The 17,235-nt window shown below is 47.2% G+C and overlaps 2 protein-coding genes across 3 annotated transcripts in view; both read right to left on the bottom strand.

Moving 5' to 3' along the window:
- The window catches only part of FBXW11 (F-box and WD repeat domain containing 11), a 78,931-nt gene extending 74,162 nt beyond the window's left edge, over positions 1-4,769 (bottom strand). Inside the window, exon 1 of one of the 2 annotated variants that reach the window (XM_062587317.1) lies at positions 4,688-4,769. Coding sequence is in view for 1 of the 2 variants with exons in the window: in XM_062587316.1 (XP_062443300.1) it covers positions 4,688-4,732 (45 nt within the window). In the remaining variant the exon portion in view is untranslated. The remainder of the gene's footprint in view (positions 1-4,687) is intronic. The other variant, XM_062587316.1, reaches the window with a different exon arrangement.
- A 7,350-nt stretch (positions 4,770-12,119) lies between these two features.
- Positions 12,120-17,235, bottom strand: part of ETF1 (eukaryotic translation termination factor 1) — a 28,664-nt gene continuing 23,548 nt past the window's right edge. Inside the window, exons 9-11 of the mRNA XM_062587708.1 lie at positions 17,029-17,093; positions 15,825-15,972; positions 12,120-14,238 (exon numbers count right to left, since the gene is read on the bottom strand). Of these exons, the coding sequence (XP_062443692.1) occupies positions 14,156-14,238; positions 15,825-15,972; positions 17,029-17,093 (296 nt within the window). The 3' untranslated portion in view covers positions 12,120-14,155. The remainder of the gene's footprint in view (positions 14,239-15,824; positions 15,973-17,028; positions 17,094-17,235) is intronic.

Here is a 17,235-nt window from a genome sequence, read left to right as displayed (position 1 = left end):
CTGTCAGTCTGACAGTCCCTGTAGCAGCACAGATCTTGCCTCCCCTGCCCCAAAGGCTCTTCTGTACCTTCCTAATGGCCATTTAACCACCACCCCTTTAGATACCCACTCTAGTCATTTTGCCTTTCTCCCCTTTGTATGAAACTATCCAGCATCCTATTGGCTGCACATTTGCACGTCCATGCAGCTCTCAGCTCTGCTAATTTACCAACTGAAGGCTAGAAAAAATAACTGCAAAACCCATGGTCTGCTATGCTACTGTGACAAAGCACAACCAGTTAACACGCAGGCTTCCAAATATCCTGCTAGTTTTCCATCTACTCTCAGACTCTGACTAAAAACTACTGACAAAACGCAGTTGTATTTGAGCCAAAATAGTACCTCCCTTGTTTCAGATGCAAATATGCTCATTGTCCATCTGTATCTCTATCACTACAAAGTAAACTCTTTGAAGAATTATTACAAGAACTTTGGGAGGAAAAAGAAATGTAGCTGCCTGCTTGGTTAGTAATAACTGAGACAGAAAGAGATTAAAAAAAAAAAGCCAGAATGTTATAGAACTACTGAGATATATACGGTAGTTGTATTCTAGTTTCTAAGCAGAATTCTAAGACTTATTTTGCCCTATAAGGCTTTATATAGTTCAGGGACAAGACAATCGACACTTGCAGTAACCCAAGGAAACCCAGGTACTACTGGCACGATTTACTGAATAAATTGCTGCTGGTAAGGTGTTTCTATGTGAAATACCTTATTCTGAGATTGTTACCTTTTGATTTTGAAGCTCAAATCAAAGTTCTACCCAGAGAAACAAAGAATTTTGATACAATATTTAAATGGAGTTCTTTGTTTAATATTTACAAAGGGGCACTTAAATACTTGACACTTTCATGAGACACAGTTGTTCTAGAGTAAATGTAGTATGTTAGGGAGACTTCTTCCCCCACATATAAAACTTTAAAATACAAATTATAATACAATGTAAACAAGTGCTTGTCAGGTTTATTCCTAGGCACAGTCTTTCCATAACCCTTTCATGCTACTACTGCTGAGCAGTATTATATTGAATTTAAACTGCCAACTCTGCAACACAAGGATCTGTATTTGTAGAACAGCGTGCACATCAAGGACACAGTAGAAAGACAGATGATAATAAGCTCAGTAAATGAGAATATTAACACACACTTGGCTTCCTGCTTCAGTAATCATGTCCGATAAGTGTCTAGTGGGCAAAAGAGATTGAGAGGAAAAGACTTGTTTTTAATACTGTCCATATCTCACACTGCACAGTTCATCCCATAAACACATACCTTTTTATCCTGTTTATAAGGACCATATTTTCCTTACTTATGTATTCACTCACAACCACATTTGTGTAAACTAAGATACTAGTAATCCCCTACTTTAAAAGCCTGCTGGTAAAACAAACATATAGTTCAGTGATGTTTTCTAAAAAAGTGAAAAACACAATTTTACCAATTATTCAAGACAAACACATATAATGTGTTGGATGCACTGAATATTACAGACTTTTTGCACAATTCAGAATTTGTAGTTTTTTTTTTTTTTTTTTTTTTTTTTTTTTTTTTTTTTTGCAAATCATTGTTGTTGGCACTTCACCTTAAGAAAAAAGACTGATTCTTTAAAAGAACAAAAAGGTTGCAGTTATCAAATTTCACAGAGAAAATCAAAACTGGGGAAAGAAAGAATGCTATCAATCATCGCAGCGGGTCCTCCATCTGTTCTAGATTACTTCGTTACTAATTACTTCATAATTAGTCCACTCACACAAAGCATTTAACCAAAACTGTGCAAGTACTAAGATATCTAAACTAATGACAATCCTGTCAGAGACGCTGTTAGTCTAAACCTGCCTCCTGCAGTCAACATACACATTGTATTTCCAGGCCTCGCACTTCCTGAAATCACTTTTAAAGGCAACGGGTATCCTGCCTACACAGACAGAAACCATAAGAAAATTAAAGCCATGAAGTTTCATAATTAGATCAATTGCTCATCACTGAAGATTAAAACCCTAACAACATTAAAAAGGCTAAGTGATATGATTTACAAAACCAGAAGATATCTAAAGACTAAAGCTGTCCTAAAAGATACAATGACTTCAGAACACTAGCTGAAACTTCATATGGCAAATGAAAGTTGCCACTTTAAAACCTTAAAATATTTCACTCAGATTCCATTTAAAAATAGAACAGTATTATTTCCATCCCTGATTTTTCTTTAAATAAATGCAAATGGGTCTATCCAGTTAAGGCACAGCTCAGAGCTAGAACATCCTGTTCTGAAACTCTCATGTAATTAACATGTTGACACATTATCTCTTGTTTATCAGTCACTCAGAATTACATTCTGTTTGCTCCTCAGAACTTTTGCAACATACATTTGTACCTGTATGTACTAGATATTCACCCTTGGCATTGGGGGGAAGCGCTCAAGTACCAGAAGTGCATAAAATACAATTTTCTGTATGGAAGAGAGGTATAATACATCTGGCTTCTAGTAAACAAACCTCTGTACCTTCTTTGTTATGAAGAGATTCATAAACATAAAAGCATTGAAGTCTTTCATGTTAAAATCATCCCTGGTTTAGGGACGCTTGCCTCTAACTACTGATATAAGAGTTTGCACATAATACTGAAATCACACCATCAATACTGCTTCGATTTCTGCTTTATTTAAACAAATCTTCCAGAAAAATCTCACCTTCTACAATACATAACACTGCAAAACATTCTTGAGTCATGTCTTCATGTACAAATGAGTAAATTTAGTGGCACATTTAAAATAAACTCAAGTGCTTCTACACAAGCCTTCACTAAGAAAGAAATTAAATTCAACTACCAGCTACATTGTTATAAAGCACCACTTTCTACAGGAAAACTACAAAACCACTATTTACCCTATTAACATTTTATGCTTATTAATTTCTTATGGAAGAAGTAAAAATGTTCCTTAAGCCTCCCTCCACAGAATAAACATCATCTTAATAACCCCAGTATTTGTCTTTATGCTAACACGGTCTCCAGAATCAACTGTGAACAGAGAGTACAAGAATTACCAATATTCAAAAGTTATATTTGCTTCTGTTTGTTAGTAATATGGTCAGAAATAGCACAGATTTCTAAAAATGGAGAGTGGTTACAAAAAGACAAGCAGAAAAGCTGCACAGCCAAATGCATCTTCCAGCCTCAAGTTCTATTTTAGCACCTCATATAACCCAAGGTTGAAAAGCATTAGTAACCCTCCATTACAGGTAGGAAAAAAACCACTAGAACTCACTTTACACATTAGAAATTTAAAAGACCTCTTTTCTGTACATGACTTGTTCTGTAACAGATGCTGTCATAGATAGCAGCAGCCATTATTCTTAACAGTGCCATCCTCTACATGTAAACAGTTCTGCACCAATTTTCAAGTGCAAGATCTCTAAATAAATAGGGACCAAGAAAGTAGGCTCATTAAGAGCATCTTTTAACCGAGGAATCTCAGTGATCGGAGACAAGTATGAAACGAATATCTGTGGGTTTTTTCTCCTTTTAAATGTTATTGCTATTATTATTGCTTCTTGATAGGAGATGACACTCAAAGTTTAAGTTTTCCAGGTGAGGTAGCTTACCAGAAACTATGTTAACTGAAAAACCCATCTAATGTCTCTACCGAACTCAATACACCTTTAGAGTGCCTCAAAAGCAATATTAGGATTTCATCATCCAATTCTGCAGTACTGCATAGAATTCTGTATGCAAGAGTAGATTATGCTTACAATAAATAAACTAGCAGAAAATATTTTTATGATTATCCTTACTAGTTTCTCCCAGTTCTAAATTTAATTCTGTTCTTCCCTAGAGGCTGCTACCTACACTCCTCTCTTGTATTTAGATATGGAGATCTAAGCTGTTCCAAGGAAGGAGGAAAAAAAAATAGCCTCCTCATTCTTCCGCTTCCAGTTGGCCACCTCTCCACTAACCTGAGTTCCGCGGTATAAACGCTAATTAAGGGATATAACAAACACATCAATTAAATTTAGTTAGATAATACTGCGTTTGCTGTATTGAGCATCTCATAAAAGCCTCGCCGCTGGGACTGCTGTTGGAAAACATACGTTACCTCGGGGAAGGCTCACGATACTGTACGCACACAGCGGCCTCCGCGAGAATACTTTCCGAAGACCCCACGATCCCCCGGCCGGCAGCCGGCGGGCCCGGCCGGCGCCCGCCGCGGCCCCCGCGCCCGCAGCGCGCCAGGCGCGGCGCGCCGGATGCCGCAGCCCCGCGGGGCTCCGGCAGCGGGCCGCGCCGCCGCCTCCCGCCGCGGCATTCCGCTCTCGGCGCGGGCAGCGCGGCCGCGGCCCCCCCGCCACAGCCCGGCCGCGGCTGGCTCTGCGTTCCGCTCTCCGCTTTTATTATTATTGTTGTTATTACTCGTCGCTCTCGGTGAAAGCGCCCGTCGCCCCCCGAGGAACCGGGCTGCAGCGGCCGGGGGCGGCGCCGTGTCACCTTCGCGGTGTGTGTGTGGGGGGGGGGGGGGGGGGGCTGCGGCCGGGCCCGGCGGCGCCTTTGTGGGGCCGCGGCGGGACCCGCGGGGCGCCGCCGGGCCGGGCCGGGCCTGCCGGCGGGGCGGGGGCGGGCCGGCGGGTGCCGCGCGGCGCGGGGCCGGGGGCACTCACCATCAGCTCGATGGTCTTATCCTCGATCACCGAGTCGGGCTCCATAGCGGCGGGCAGCTCCGCCGCGGCGCCGCCTCCCCCCGCGCCCCGCCAGGCCCCGCCGCGGGCCGCCGCCGCTCGCGCCGTCCGGCCCTCGCGCCCTCCCCCCACCCGCCGCACGCACGCACGCACGCACGCACGCACGCGCGCGCCGACGCACGCACGCACGCACGCGCGCTACGGCCGCCGCGGCGTCACGGCGCCCGGAAGTGGGAAGGCGCCGCCCGCCGCGGCGCCCCTCATCACGGCACGCGGGGAGGACCACAGCTCCCGGCGGCCCCCGCGGCGCCGCTGGCTGGGGGAGGCGGCGGCGCGCGGCGGCCCGGCCGGCCGCGGGGCACGCCGGGAGCCCCCGGCCCCGGAGGGCGGCGGGGGCCGCTGCGAGGCCCCGGCCCGGCCCGGCCCGGCGCCGCTGCGCCCTGTGCCGCTGGGTGAAGCGGGGCGGCCCCGCGAGCAGGGCCGGGCGCCGGCGCCGCTCTCGCCGCCGCTTCTCGGCGCGGGTAGCTCGGGTTCGCGGGTGGCGGCGTTTCCCTGCGGCGGGCTGTTCCTGCCGGCGGTGTGGTGGCTGGTCGCTCCGCACCGCCACAGCGCGCCGGGCCGGGGTCCCGTCCCCCGTCCCCCGTCCCCGCAGAGCGGGGTAGCACCCACGTAGCCCAGACTGACGAACGGGGGAAAGTCAGGGGCGGTTCGAGCACATGGCAGCACCTCGAGGAATTCCGGGGTGAGAAGCCGCTCCCGCCCTGCGTAGCGGGGAAGGAGGCAGCGCTGGCTGCGCCTTGGAGACCGCAGCGCGCTCTGAACCGAGCTGGTAGCGGAGTCCGGAGTACTCGGCCCTTGACGTCCTTTGCTTAAAGTGCTGCTGGTGTTCTTTACTTTCTTGCCCCGTGAAAACAAACACACAGAAAGTTACTGATAGGATGTTTTGCAGAACTGCCAAAATAGGAAACAATGTACGTTTTTTTCCAGTAGTATTAAGAAATGAAATTAAAAGCCATGGAAAACATCAGCTCCTTTACCTAATTGAGAAGGCATTAGGATATGCAGAATTGTGTGTCAGTCTGGCAGCACTAATTAGCAGGTGCAAGTCTGTCTCGTCACGCACCTCAGAACTTGCATCGCTAGCACCTCTCAGGCGAGAGGGGCAGTGCTTTTACAAGTGGAGGAACCTGGTGCTGTTCCCATTGCCACCCCAGCTTCTCAGGGGGCTATCTCTATCCAGTATGAATACAAAAGCAGTCAAGGATATACCTAAATGATGATGATATTTACTGAATGCCAAGCGCCAGCATGCAATGCCTTTGAAAAATAAACAGATGGTCCTTGCCCTAGAAAACTCTCAGTCTAGGTTAGATGCAGACAAAAAGGGTCGAATGCAAAAGCTTGAAAAGCAGCAGCACGGTTACACCCTATTTACAAGGAAACAGAAATACTTGGATAAGGAGGATGCACATGCATTTCTATCTAACTAATTGCAGCCTGCACTCTTAGCGATGGGCTGCATTTCCAACAGCCAGACCCCTAGAGTCTGTCTCCTGTTTGCAAGGCTGTCTGCCTGCAGACATCCGCCGCGGTTGCCGGCACAGCAAGGTGGGCTGGCAGATCCAGCCTGGGTACGGCCGGGCTTTCGCTGCCGGGGGGCAGCCGGAGCAGCAGTGAGCCTGGGGATGGCAACAGTGACGATGAGATGTCAGGTGCTCGGTTTAGCAAGGTCACACAGGCTGCAAACTGAGGACACAGCAGCCCCTGAATGCAGTTGTAGGCATTGAAAACTGGAGGAAAAAATGCCGTAAGCAGCAGTCTGGTATAACAGCAGAGCACTAGAGACTAAACACCTGGGATGAAAACGGACTCAGTAGCTTTCATGCCAAACATTTTTTTTCCCCTAAGGTACCTGCTTAAACCTCTTTGAAATTTATCAAGAGAAGGAACATGAACAAATGGAAACGATGCAATGAGAAACATCCCTTCTTACTGGCATACATCCTACTTTACAGTGCATTGCTGTCAACAGAAATGTATTTATTCATAAAAATCTTAAAAGAATACATATTGTGAGGTCTTCACTCCTTTCACAGAAATGAAAAATGTAATCCAAGGTCAGTGTAGATCTTCCTCTCCCTAAGCAACTGCCACTGCTTGATATCTTGGGGAGGAAGGTGAAACTTTGACATGCCTTGAAAGGTGCCACGTTTACGTTGGCCTAGACCAAGTGAATGCCGGACACGCAGCCGTCGTTGGACGCTTGCCCGAGAGCCCCTCTAGTTGGTCCTGCAAAGCCCCAGCTCGTGCACCATTGCGAATGGCAGCTTAGGCAGCGTAAGCACCACTGACCCTTACCAGACACGCTCTGTTTGCACGTGAAAAAAATACGAGGGCCGAGCTGAATTCTTTCCGCCTTTACATCACAACCTATAACTAAGGACTTGCAGGTCAAATTATACTCAGTGTTACGTGTTATATAACTCCACTGACCTCTGCAAGTTTAGAAAGATGTCACCGAGAATCTGCTTCCAACGCACATGATGGAACAAAATCCAGCTTGCGTTGTGCTCTCTCTCTCTCTCTCTCTCTCTCTCTCTCTATGTATTCAATCTGGATAGCAAGCAAGCCAGCAAATAAATATTTGTGCTACTGAAGTAAAAAATCAGCATATCTAGTCCTAAATATACACAGGGCACAGATCTGCTGAGCAAGACCATGACATTTTACATAGGCACTTTCCAAAGTTCGTCTGTACATTCAAGCTAGTTTTCTGAATGTGAACAATTACAGTATTCTCCAAGTCATGTGAAAAGAAACAAAAAACAGGCAAAAATTGCTCCATTTATTTGAAGCAAAAGTAAACCTGTGGTCTAATACTGACAATCTGCATGTCAAGATGTTAAGCACATTACAGCAGCAAACACTACAGAAACATGCATGGTTCTTTGAAACTGTGGCATAAGATATCAGATGAAACTCGAGTAAAGAACTACATCTTTTAATCATACTGACAGAAAAAAAAAACAGTTGCTAGGATATACAAGAAAGAACTGTGAAGAATATTGAAAGTAATTAAAGAAAGCATTAAACATCTGGAAAAGTAAGACCAGATGATGCACCTTCTTCTGTATCCGCAAACTAAAGAAAGATTGTTTCTGAGCAACTTGTGATTATTAACAAGAGCTGGTCAAGACTAAAAAACCTGTCCAAGGAAAGGCGTAATAAGATGGATAAGAACAAGATTTATTTGCTAAATTTAGTCTGAGATGCAAAAATATTCTATTAAAACATTCAATTATGATAAAGTAAAAGTGTTTTATTTCTATTAATATATGAATACTACAGTAATCTGAGGAACACGCGTGTGCTTTAAATTCTGGTTAAAATGACACCGTATCAGTACATCCTCAGTACACCTATCAGTATACCTATTTTGCTGACAGATCCATGCCACAGATCTGCAAATCAGCAAACCAGAAGCAAAGCTCGTCATTAAGCTTTAATGACGACCTTATTCAGGTGGAAGCACAAGACGGTGGTGGGTTGGTTTCAGCCTACAAGAACTCGTTCTGCCAGTTTTGCTGTGAGGACGAGGACGGGGAAGTGGGAAAGCCCCAGCCACAAAGTGAGGGAACCAAAGGTACGGTCATGCCGTGCAGAAGGACAAAGAGTTTTGGACAGGACTGAGAGTTTTGGACAGGACTGAGAGTTTTGGACAGGACTGAGAGTTTTGGACAGGACTGAGAGTTTTGGACAGGACTGAGAGTCAGCAGAGCCTAGTTTGACATTTAGAAGATCCTATTTAACCGTGGTATCAGCTAAGGTTGGAGGAAGAAAGCGTTACTGCCTTCCTAGGGAAGTCGGCAGGCAAGGGAGAGTCATCTAGACCTCTCGGGGGACAGCGCTGCAGCACATCGCTTCTCCACAAAGCAGCAAGACAATTAAAGCGAGGAAATAAGTATACATGTCTTAGATGTCTTAGTTAAGGTAGGTATAATCCTAAAAATAACAAAGCAAAGATAACCACACGTTAAAAACACAGGAAAACATATTGAGGCTTTTCTGCCCGGGGGCTGCAGCGTGCCCGAGCAGCTGCAGATCTCGGAGCAACGCTGCCCGGCAGGCCCCGGGCGCCCGAGTCGCCGCGCGCCCCTTCGAGGCGGGGGGCGGACCGCCTGGCCCCAGGAAGCCCCACGACGGAGCGCCAGCCCCGGCCCGGCCCCGCGTTGCGGCGTGCAACAACGTGCTTCGAATCAGCGATTTTTTTGCTCTTCCAACAGAAACTTTTCGGCGGGCCACGCTGCTACGCCCGCTCGTTCCACGGGCGGGAGCGCAGCGGGTGCGGCCCCCAGGCTCTCGTCCGCCCGAGCGGGCGCCCTGGAATCCGACGTCCTCCGCGGTGCCAGGAGACCCGGGGCAGCCCCGAGGCCCCGCCGCGCACCCGAGCGAGACGCTGGGGAGCGCTTGCATGCCGACAAGCGGCGAGCTCTGGCGGAGGGGAAATGTTTTAGGGCCCGGAGCACAGAAACACAGCTAGAACACGACCCAGTTTTTTAGTCCCCAAATCTTCTCTACGTAATAACGTGATTTACTGCCGCGCTGCTCCGAGTTCGCTGCAAGGTCTCTTTCTTTGGCCTCCAACAGCCCAGTCACAGGGTAATAATCCTTGTAGCTTGGCCTGTAGTTCGGGATCTCACCTGATTTATCACGGTGCTGCTGGCGTTTACAAAGGAGGGTGATCCGACGCAGGCGCCTCCCGGGCAGGCGGCCGGGTCCCCAGCGTGGGCACCGACCGGCCGGCGGAAAGTGCAGCAAGGCTGCAGGCAGGTTTGCATCAGACCGTGGAGAAAACGGGGGGGAAAAAAAAGAAAAGAAACGAGTACCGGCAAAACTCCTAACGCTGGGATTTTCTGTGGAGCTGCTGGGCTAAACGCTCGGATGAAACCCGGCGGGCACGGACCTCCTGAAGCTCGGATGCCTTCTTGAACCCCGCAGCCTAACGAAAACCCCGAGCCCGCGCTCTCGTGCTCGTTCGCTTGGCCGCGCGCGTAGGGATCGGGGAGCTCTCGCTGGCCGGCAGCGAGTCACAGCGCGGGAGAGCAAGGGCGGGCGCCTTCCCAGCGCTCCTGCTGGAAGAGGAACCGCCTAACTCGGAGCTGGCAAGAGCAGGACACGAACCAACGCTCTTGGGAGGGCAGGCGCGAAAGGACCCCTCAGCTGTGAAAATCCTCGCTCCTACTTCAGAGATACTTCGTATCCGAAAAGCGATCGACGGCACTGGGTTTGATTCCTTAAAGATTCAAATAAAATAAATCTGATTTCTAACTATTCTTATGACTGCCAAACAACCGATGCAGTAACCACCGCCAGGCGCCGCGAGGAGCAGATGGGGGGAGAACTGTGAACGGCGAGTTAAAACCAAAAAGCAGCGCAGAGCCCCGAGGCCTTGGGGCTTGGGAGGAGGCGCCCAAGGCGGGGAGGAGGAGGAGAAGAAGGAGGAGGAGGAGGAGGAGGAAGGCTGCCCGCGGGGAGCGGGGGCGGCCGGACAGGGCTGGCGCGGGACACGCGCCCGAAGGCGGACGAGAGCGCGCCAAGAAGGACGCTTCCTCTCCACCCTTCCCTGAAGGCGCCGAGCTTGGATCACCCGTGGGAAAATAATTAGTTAGTGGCTTACGGGCACGACGAAAACCCTCCCGCGCGGCTTTTAAATGCGAATCCGAATTCCTGGCGCCGCCGCGCGCCTCCTCCTCCAGCTGCTGCCCGCGCCCCAGATCTGCCGCTGCGGCCGCCGAGCAGGTCTGCCGGCGGGGAGGGCGCCGAGGGGACGCTCCTGCTCGCTGCTAAGCGGAGCCCGTCCGCCCGCCCGAGACCGCCCTGCATCATCAACACCTTCAGCTCCGCAACGCCAGCGACACCTCCGAGGCGGAGGCGCAGGACGAAACCAGACCCGCTACAGGCATCTTTTGAAGGATTAAGGGGACCGGTGACCGCTTTCAGGTACCTTTGCAGGTGGCCAGGCGGGAGGCACCGGCTGCCTACGCCGAAGGGAGGCCGGCACGCAGTTCACACCGCTGCTCCGCAGGCTACGCGCAGCTCCCTTTTCCTCACTGAAATGCAAAGGGGAGAAACACGAGAGCCAGCCAAGAGAGGTTAGTACAGGAGGGAAGAGCAGCTCCCAAGCTTGTGCAGAGCAGAGCGTTCGCGTGCTGCGCTAGGCAGCTCTCAGGCATCTCTCCACAACCGTAACAGCCAAGCTTCACTGCTCCCTGGCATGCGGAACTGGGAAGCATGAACCAGCCTTGTCCGCTGCTGTCAGTTAAGGGTTAGTTAAGGTTGTTTTTGAGACCAGTGTCCAGCCACGTGCCTGGTTATACCTGCTGGTGGGAAAGAGCTTTCTGCAAGCAATAGCTTCTCCTGCAACGTGCACGGACTGATGGGGTTTCTTTATTTTGCGCTGATCTTTACCTGCACCTGGATTTGAACGGTGGTGGGATCTCTGTTCTTGGAGCTTGCAGACATCCCAAGAAGCAAGCAAAGCTCTTCTGTGCTTCATTTTTATTTCTGTCCCAAGAGAGATGCCATTTCTCCACAGCCTCCAGTACCCAGGCACCTGGGAACGAAGGGCCGCGTTCTCCCACGTGCTACGACGTAGATCAAACACGAACACCGAAAGTCCACCTCAAGCTCCCCCAGGGTGGCTCGGCTGGAGAAAGGCTATTGCAGTATTAGCCTACCCAGGCAACGGCGAGAACAGCCAGAGCAGCCACAGGGATCACATCCGCTTCTGTTCGGGCTCTGTGGCGGGAGAGGCCGAGGGTAGACAAGAGCAGCTGAAAGCAGAGTTAAATGACACATGATGCTAGAAGCCCCCATATCACAAATGCATCTTTTACACATCGCCTTCCCAGCTAACAAAGGAGCCAGGTCCTCTCCAGGAAAAAACATCAGTACCTCCAGTTTGGATGTCAGAAGCACACTGGAGCAGGCAGGCCCACGCAGCAAGTCCTGTTCCGATCTGGATTTACCTTGCACTAAGCCACAGGGTAACAGGGGCCTTTCGAAAATGCTCCAGTGTTCTGTGCATGGAATATTAGGGGCAGGTTTCTGCATCTGCAAGGTAGTTCTCCAGCTTTCTCAGCTGTTCAGAAGACCACCTCAGCTAACACCCACAGCACCAAGCTGTTCAAATTTGTAGGGTTCCCTCCCCCTGCTGATTTTAAGCCTCTGAAGTTAGATTTCTGCTACACCTTCGAAGAGCCACTCGGCACGACGAACAAACAAGACATTCAAGATAGCTACACGACAGCCACCTTAAAACTCAAGCACCGATCTTAAGCCTTGTTGGCACAGAACTGAGTAAAGCAGATGTTTCCTGGACTAGAAAAAAGATAAATAAATCAGGAGTCCATACTATATTCTTAAATATGGTTTAATACTCTTCTCCATTTCTGTACATCACAACACCAAGATATCACTGCTTGGGATCTCTCTGCAGAGGCTATATAGTATGCGAAGGCTAGGATTTTTCACCCCCGTTTAATGTGTTTGTATGTGTAAGTGTAATACATATCAGTATATATTGATATACACATCAATATATAATGCAATATATATCACTGAAGAGAACACATTGATTAAAGAAATACAAAAATTTGGCATCATTTCCAAACTTAAATAGTAAAAATAAAAACTACAAAAAGGAGCTGCATACCCTAATGTATCATGTGAAACAACAAGCAGTATATTCAAAAATGTAAATTTACATCCAATTTTTCTGGTCTTGTCATGTCACATTAGACCCATTTACAATGGCAAAATCCAGAACATACCGCTTTGAAGGCCACAAACTTGCTCAAGCTCGGGTTTGTGCAAGTCTGTGGCAGACCCAGTCACCTTCTATGAGAGATTCCAGCTTTGATGTGAAAATGACAGCAAAGCCATCTGCCAGGTTATAAGTCAGGGTTACAAATTATATTGCTCACAATGACGATAATTTTGGACCTCAAAGTACAGTGTGGCAGAAGTTTTAAGACAAGCTCCCCCTCCATTCAAGTGAAACAGGATTATTGGAAAGATAGGCTGATATGCAACTTGGGAACAGAAGCTGCTTTCGACTGATGCACTAGGAGAGACAGAGCTGGTGAAAAACAGAACTACCAGACACTAAGCTGTCAAAGTGCCCGTCAGAGAACCCAATAACCCAGAAAGAAGGAAGATCTGTGCATTATTTCGTGCCAATGTTAACTTTACCCTCTGCCTGCAAGACCATCCGAAAAACCCTTCGCCATTGCTAGTAGTTAGCGATGCATTCTATATAGCAGGCATGACGAGAAGCTTTCTCGAGTCTTGATGCAACCAGAAGTTAACCCATAGAGGGTACATTAGAGTTCAGCATCAGATTTACAGGCCACTTGTTGAGCCAACATGACAAACCTCCTTAGTGCCGGGAAATGGATGTCGCAGTGGGTTGTGCTAATGTTCAACATATTTAGTATTAAATGCTCCAAATGCACCAGTACTAAGGCTTCAGTCAAGGACTCCACTTATTTCCTGTAAAATACCCGCTTCCACTGAAGAACTGTGGGTTCAATCAAATTCACATAATCAAGGAAACCTTACGCAGTCCTAAAGCAAAAAAGAAAAACTTATCAAGGAACAAAACAAAGCAAAGTGTACCTTACTTCACTTAAATTGCATGTTTATTTTTGTAAAGACTGAAAAAAAAAAAAAAAAAACTGAAGGCTGCACCGCTCAAATCCAAATTAAGCCTAAGACTTCAGCAGCATTTTCATTGCAACCAATGAAGTGCATTCCCTAGTTTGTAAGAGCAGTACTTCTGCAAATAGCTTAGAGTACATTTGGCTGGTAAGCCTCCCCAAACCATCTGAATTTGCAAGCCACACCTTGTAAGCTAGCACTCTAGATAAGTGCCTTCTCATTCTTTCGAAGAGAATGAATGGCTCCAATTTTGTTAAGTTTCTTCTTCTGCAGTCTAAGCTGAGAATGCCATGTAAATGGGTCATGTCGCTGCAAAATGCAGCAATTGATTTCTCCAATCAAAGTAAAAAGAAACAAACCAGTAGGATCTTACTTCTATTAATTTTCGAAGGAAGAGGTTTACAGCAGTTAATGCATCATGAAGGTTAAAAAAATCATTTTCATAAAATACAAGAGCAACCAATTTCACCATTGAGTAAAAGTAAAAACCAGGATTCTTTTTAAATTAGTCCAAAGTGGCATATAGGAACTTAGTAGTTTGCTGCTGTACTGACACTATGACAAATCAAAGTGTAGGGTTTTGCTTTTTTAAATCCAATGCTTGTGGATCAAGTTCTGGAAATGTTCCAATTCTAAGGCAGGGATCTGTTGTGTTTTCCACCATGAGTTTGCTCCTTGGGTTGGATGCTGGAGGGGCGAGGCACGTTTTGCCGGACCCAGGTCGACTACCTAGTAGTCATCAAGGTCAAAAAATTCATCGTCTCCTCCTTGGTATTCCATTCCCTGGAAGTCCACTCGGTACCGCAAGATACCTGGTTAAAAAGAGAAAAAAAAAAAAAAACCACAAACACACTTTAGTTTTTTCGAAATTCAGAAAGCTAGAAAGGCACTTAAAGCAGTTTGAGCCCTCACACAAATGCACTGCAGTCTCTGCAAGCCAGCTGTTCCTCAATTAAGTTTTCAGAAGCTGACTTACCACTTGGTTTGTAAGACAGGCTCAGCCTACGATGGTTGACAGCAGACACTCACACTCAGCTATAGGATACTGCCACATCCATGTTGGCCTGGTAACTTATTCCCAAAAGGATTGAACACCTACTTGCCCAGTGTAGGGTAGTTTTCTGCTGGCAAAGCTGAGCCTATTCTGGGAGCACGGTATCTCCAAAGAAAGGTTATACCAGGAACAGATCATTTGTCCTGATATAATTGCTCAGACTAGGCAGTGGCTCCGCTTCAAGGCCAAATAGCTAAATTCAGAGGGCAGCTGACATTGAAGCAAACTTTTAGAAGGGAATACAAGCAATGCCTAGTGGCAATCTTCCTGGACTCTTTTTCCCCCCCTTCCAACCCAGGATTCCAGGAAGCCTTTACGCCTGGAAACACTTGCCTAGGTTAAACGTATTCAAGTACAGCCTTTTAAGACTACAGGGACTGGAGCATTGTAGCAAACAATCCCACCAGGCAAAAAGATTGGATTCGGCAGATTGATAAAGGCTCCTGGAAGTCTAAACCCTGAAAACAGAAACCTTTTGTTCCACATGTAGCCAAACTACTCAAGCTCATGTCCTACTGATTGGTGTCCTTTGCCCCCCTATAAATCTTTATGCAATAATTCACCTCTGCTTCACATCCATCAAGCTAGACATAGGAAACGTTCAGCTAATCCAGAGTTAGACGTGCTGATTGTCTGGCAGCAGTTGGCTTATCAGTAAATAAGCAACAGCATTGTTATGGGATCATTTGTCTGGAGAGAAAAGGATTTGCAGCGAGCGTCTTTGCTCTACTCTGATACTGATTTTTATCAAACTGAAGAAACAATTACCTGCACCATTGTCAGACTTGGCTGATTTTGCCCAGTGAATTCAAGAGAAGGACTCAGTGATTTCAGAAGCCTCACTTCTCTATGAAGTTGGGCTAAAATACTTTGCTTTGAAAAGAAGCAGAAAACAGGGTGTGGGGGTAGAAGTAGTATGGAGACACTCTGAGGGGCAAGCAACAGATATCCAATTGCTTCAGAAGTTAGGCTAGTGTTTGTCAGACCACTTCTACATAGCAAAGCGTATTTCATAAAACAACTGTGGAGAGACAGCGCAGGCAGTTTAAGGCCTCTCTGAAATTCAGCAGCTGGAAAGACAGACAGTCTGTCCTCTGTGCCCTCTGAAGGGCAACAGGATCAGGAAAGCGCAGCCTGAGTGACAGCTGCCTAACACGCAGAGTCCTCCTACTGAACGTGGTTCCCCCATAACTCCCCTGCAGACTCCTAATGAACACAAATTTCTTACATAGGTATCATGACTAGTAGGAGTCAGATTTGTCTGGTTCTCTGCTCGTGTCAGCACTAGTTTAATCAAACCAAGCGTTAGAAAAAAAAAATGCATGTTTTTCTCCTGCGGTTTACCTCCGATTCCTCCAAATCCTTTCACAAATTGGGATCCTTCCTGTGATTTGTCTGTAACAATTTCCAATGTTGCTCCAAATTTCTTGTAGTTATTTGCAAACCACTCCAGAAGGGGCATACTTTCTATCAGTTCATGTTCTTGGCCAGTCTATTAAGACATTTGAAGGAAAAAAAAAAAAGTTATAGTCATTGCATGTTAGTTACTGAAAAAACTCGCACCAAAAGTTGTCTTCCGCTTAATGGACACAAATAGTGTCTTTTCTGTCCCAAGACAGAGACACCTCCCTTCACGCTTTTTGGGCTGGAGCAATCTGACACACTTGCCAGGGTCCAGGTGGTAGGCATTCCTGATACGAGTGTATCAGACAAGTGCTGGCACAAGTACAGGAGTCCTGCTGCTAAGAAACTAAGGCGTTGACAGGTCTTGTTTTGGGCTTCGATACTATGCAGTTTAGTGTAGGAAAAAAAATAGCCTTATTTGTTCTGCTGCACTGTCACTTCATGCCACATCCTTTAGTTTTTACTGTTTTAGATATCACAGCAGGTGACACTGCAATTCCTCTGTGCACAGAAGGAACTGGCAATTACTCTATCGGGAAGAGTAGCAGCTGGAAATGGCACCTCTAGCAGTCACGTTAGGGGGAGTTCACCAACCTTTTTGTAAGGGGCAACTTTTTCTCAGCTTACACTGCAGTAAAAATAATGAGGAATCGCCCTGTCAGGGTTCGCTGACCTTTACAGGCAAGAAAGCCAAGAACAGTGGATGCCAGATCCACACTTCAAATATCTAGAAACAAATACTTCCTTTCGCTTAAACCTGTGTAATAGTTTTGATCGTCACAGTTCTTTTGCACTGACAGAATCGATGCACAAACAGCAGGAAGTAATGGTTTGGGACCTTAGCCTGCAGGATGCATAGTGGATATCAAACTCTTCTAGTAGATGGTTTGATGGTGGTCAAAGACCCCTTTCTTGTTGTCACTTCAACTCACTTACATGTCCCAGATCAGCAGCAAGAAAAATTAGAGATAAGCAAGGCTAGGATCCAGGGAGTACACCGAACATGAGCAGAAGCCAGAGTGCTCTCTCAAAGCCTCATCTGAGAGAGAGGCAGGTCATCACGTTCACACGTTTACAACAAACTAAGCTCAGTGCTGCACCAGCACACTGAGAATGAATCTACAAAACCCCAAAGATGAAATACCTCTTTATCTGTGAAGTGGGACTTATCTTTCTCTTGCTCTGGTGTCAAATACAGGATCTTCTCCTCTGAAAAGGAGAGAAAAAAAAAGAACAGTATTAGGTTGGATGAGACTGCCAGAAGTGGGTTAAAAACAGCAGGAGCCCAAGGACAACCAGTAATTACAGCTCACAGGGCACGGTCATCGACAATGCCTTCTCTTACAGCTGA

This window comes from Rhea pennata, chromosome 14 (assembly GCF_028389875.1).
Source record: "Rhea pennata isolate bPtePen1 chromosome 14, bPtePen1.pri, whole genome shotgun sequence".
Lineage (NCBI taxonomy): Eukaryota > Metazoa > Chordata > Aves > Rheiformes > Rheidae > Rhea > Rhea pennata.
Note: the sequence above shows the minus strand (reverse complement) of the source record. Positions and strands in the feature narration are given on the sequence as shown.